General features: G+C 39.1%; 1 protein-coding gene across 1 annotated transcript in view; it reads right to left on the reverse strand.

Annotated features, from left to right (window-relative positions):
* CACNA1C (calcium voltage-gated channel subunit alpha1 C) overlaps positions 1-640 on the reverse strand; it is a 742,093-nt gene that overhangs the window by 135,263 nt on the left and 606,190 nt on the right. Inside the window, 1 exon segment of the mRNA XM_025198804.1 lies at positions 492-518. Coding sequence (XP_025054589.1) covers positions 492-518 — 27 coding nt within the window.

Raw genomic sequence — 640 nt, forward strand, 5'->3', positions numbered from 1 at the left:
CAGAAATATGGCTACATATTTTGGCTTAAAGTATATCAAATTTGTGAGTATGTCCTAGAGCAGTGGTTCTCAACCAGGGTGTCATGACAGCCTGGAGTGCTGAGAGATCCTTTTAAGGGTGCTGCACAAGATAAGCACTGTTAAGTATGCAAACACCTGTATGATTCACAAGATAAACCCAGAGGAATCCTTAATGTCAAAAACATTATGACCTGTTGTGGACTTTCTGAGCTCTTTGCAACACAAGAATTGATTTCTTTTTTTTTTTTTTTTTTTTTTTTTTAATAGTCATTAAATGAGTGAAAGCTAAAAACTGGCATTTTCGGACAGGTGCCTTGAACCTAACAAGAGGCGCCTTGGATCTAGGATGGTTGAGAGACGCTGTTCTAGAGCCATCGGTGTACTGTGGTGACAGGGATGGATAGTTTGATAAAGGTCAAATGCAAAACCAGTAAGGGTGGGAGAAAAACATAAAGCTGAGTTTTACTCACCTAAACTTAGATTTGGAGATCCGATGCCTGGAAAAAAATAGTTATTGTCAATGTCACAAAGCCAACTTCAAACTAGATCTTCACAAGACAAGCAATGGAAAGAAACAGGTATAAGGACAATGGATTCCCTGTGGATACCAGTCTTTCCC

Source organism: Alligator sinensis, unplaced genomic scaffold, assembly GCF_000455745.1.
Source record: "Alligator sinensis unplaced genomic scaffold, ASM45574v1 scaffold87_1, whole genome shotgun sequence".
Classification (NCBI taxonomy): domain Eukaryota; kingdom Metazoa; phylum Chordata; order Crocodylia; family Alligatoridae; genus Alligator; species Alligator sinensis.